General features: G+C 44.5%; 1 protein-coding gene across 1 annotated transcript in view; it reads right to left on the reverse strand.

Annotated features, from left to right (window-relative positions):
• The window catches only part of corin (corin, serine peptidase), a 36,809-nt gene that overhangs the window by 31,160 nt on the left and 4,268 nt on the right, over window positions 1-1,381 (reverse strand). Inside the window, exon 4 of the mRNA XM_016563946.1 lies at window positions 857-1,156. Within this exon, the coding sequence (XP_016419432.1) occupies window positions 857-1,156 (300 nt within the window). The remainder of the gene's footprint in view (window positions 1-856; window positions 1,157-1,381) is intronic.

A 1,381-nucleotide genomic window follows, 5' to 3' on the forward strand; every position in this document is an offset into this window, starting at 1 on the left:
CTCTCTCTCTCTCACACACACACACACACACACACACAGACCTCAAGAAAGACGGAGACAAATAAAAGCTCATGGCGCACCCTCTGTAGAGGGCATCACAAGAGGACACACACTCACAGATGACTTTCAGGACAGAACCTTCACTGAGGACACTGAAACACACCGTCTCACACACAAATGGACAGAGAGAGAGAGACAGGAGAAAAATCTGTTTCGAAATTAGATTAGCAGAGGACAAAAGCAGCGAGATGTTTGACATAAAAGGGCTAAAGAGAGAGAGAGAGAAGTAAAAGGCAGATGATGAAATATGAAGCAAAGCATGACATTTAAAGGGATCGTTCACTTTCTTTCTTCAGATGAACACATTTTTTAGAAAAATAATCCATCTTTGTGAGTATGTTACACAAATCCCAATGTTGACGCTCCATAAAGCAACCAGCCACATGATGGCAATCCACACTCACTCACTTCATTTGATACATTTCTTAGAAAACAACACTTCATATCTTCATTTTGCAAGTAATAATGGAGTTTTGATATTTGTTCCGGAAAACAAGACACAAATACTGAGATACATTTATTGACTTTATTAATTTTTAGACTTTCTGCTCTGATTTGACACCTTTTTAAGGCTTTAATCTGTGCAATGGTGATTAAGGCTTTTTAAGACCTGCAAAAACCAAGCATTTGAGACTTGCATTAAACAGACTCTCAGAGATGGATTATTTTTCTAAAAAATCATTGTGTTCATCTGAAGAAAGAAAGTCATATACATCTGGGATGATGAGAGAATATTTGGTCATTTTTGGAAAGACTATGGTTTAAAGCCACACATGCATCATCTTCAGGACTGTACCAGCATCTGCGCTCATGCTCGTCACCGTGGAGACAGAGGTCCACCAGTCCACAGGGGCCGCGGCAGTGGGGCCCACCGATGAAGACGAGGATGAGGATGAAGAGGTGTCTGCACGAGGCATCCAGTGTGCCGAGTCCCACTGTGGAGGGGTGTTTGTCAGGACGACCCGCGGCGTGCCGGACTGCGCTGACACCGTTCTGTTATCGGCCATCATCGGGCCGGGGTCGGTGCTGTTAAAGGGCCCGTCGGTCGCTATGGACACAGAAGATCCAGCATCCAGCAGGCCATTCCCAAATAAACCTGGACAAAGACGGAAAACCAGAGTCGATGAACCAGAGTTCAACAGCAACAGGTGAAGAAGTGAAGATTTTTAAACACACACACAATCACACACTCACACACACACACACACTCACACTCACACTCACACTCACACACTCACACACACTCACACACACACACTCACACTCACACACACACACACACACACACACACACACACACACACACACACACACACACACA

Source organism: Sinocyclocheilus rhinocerous, unplaced genomic scaffold (assembly GCF_001515625.1).
Source record: "Sinocyclocheilus rhinocerous isolate Xijiao unplaced genomic scaffold, SAMN03320098_v1.1 scaffold3366, whole genome shotgun sequence".
Classification (NCBI taxonomy): domain Eukaryota; kingdom Metazoa; phylum Chordata; class Actinopteri; order Cypriniformes; family Cyprinidae; genus Sinocyclocheilus; species Sinocyclocheilus rhinocerous.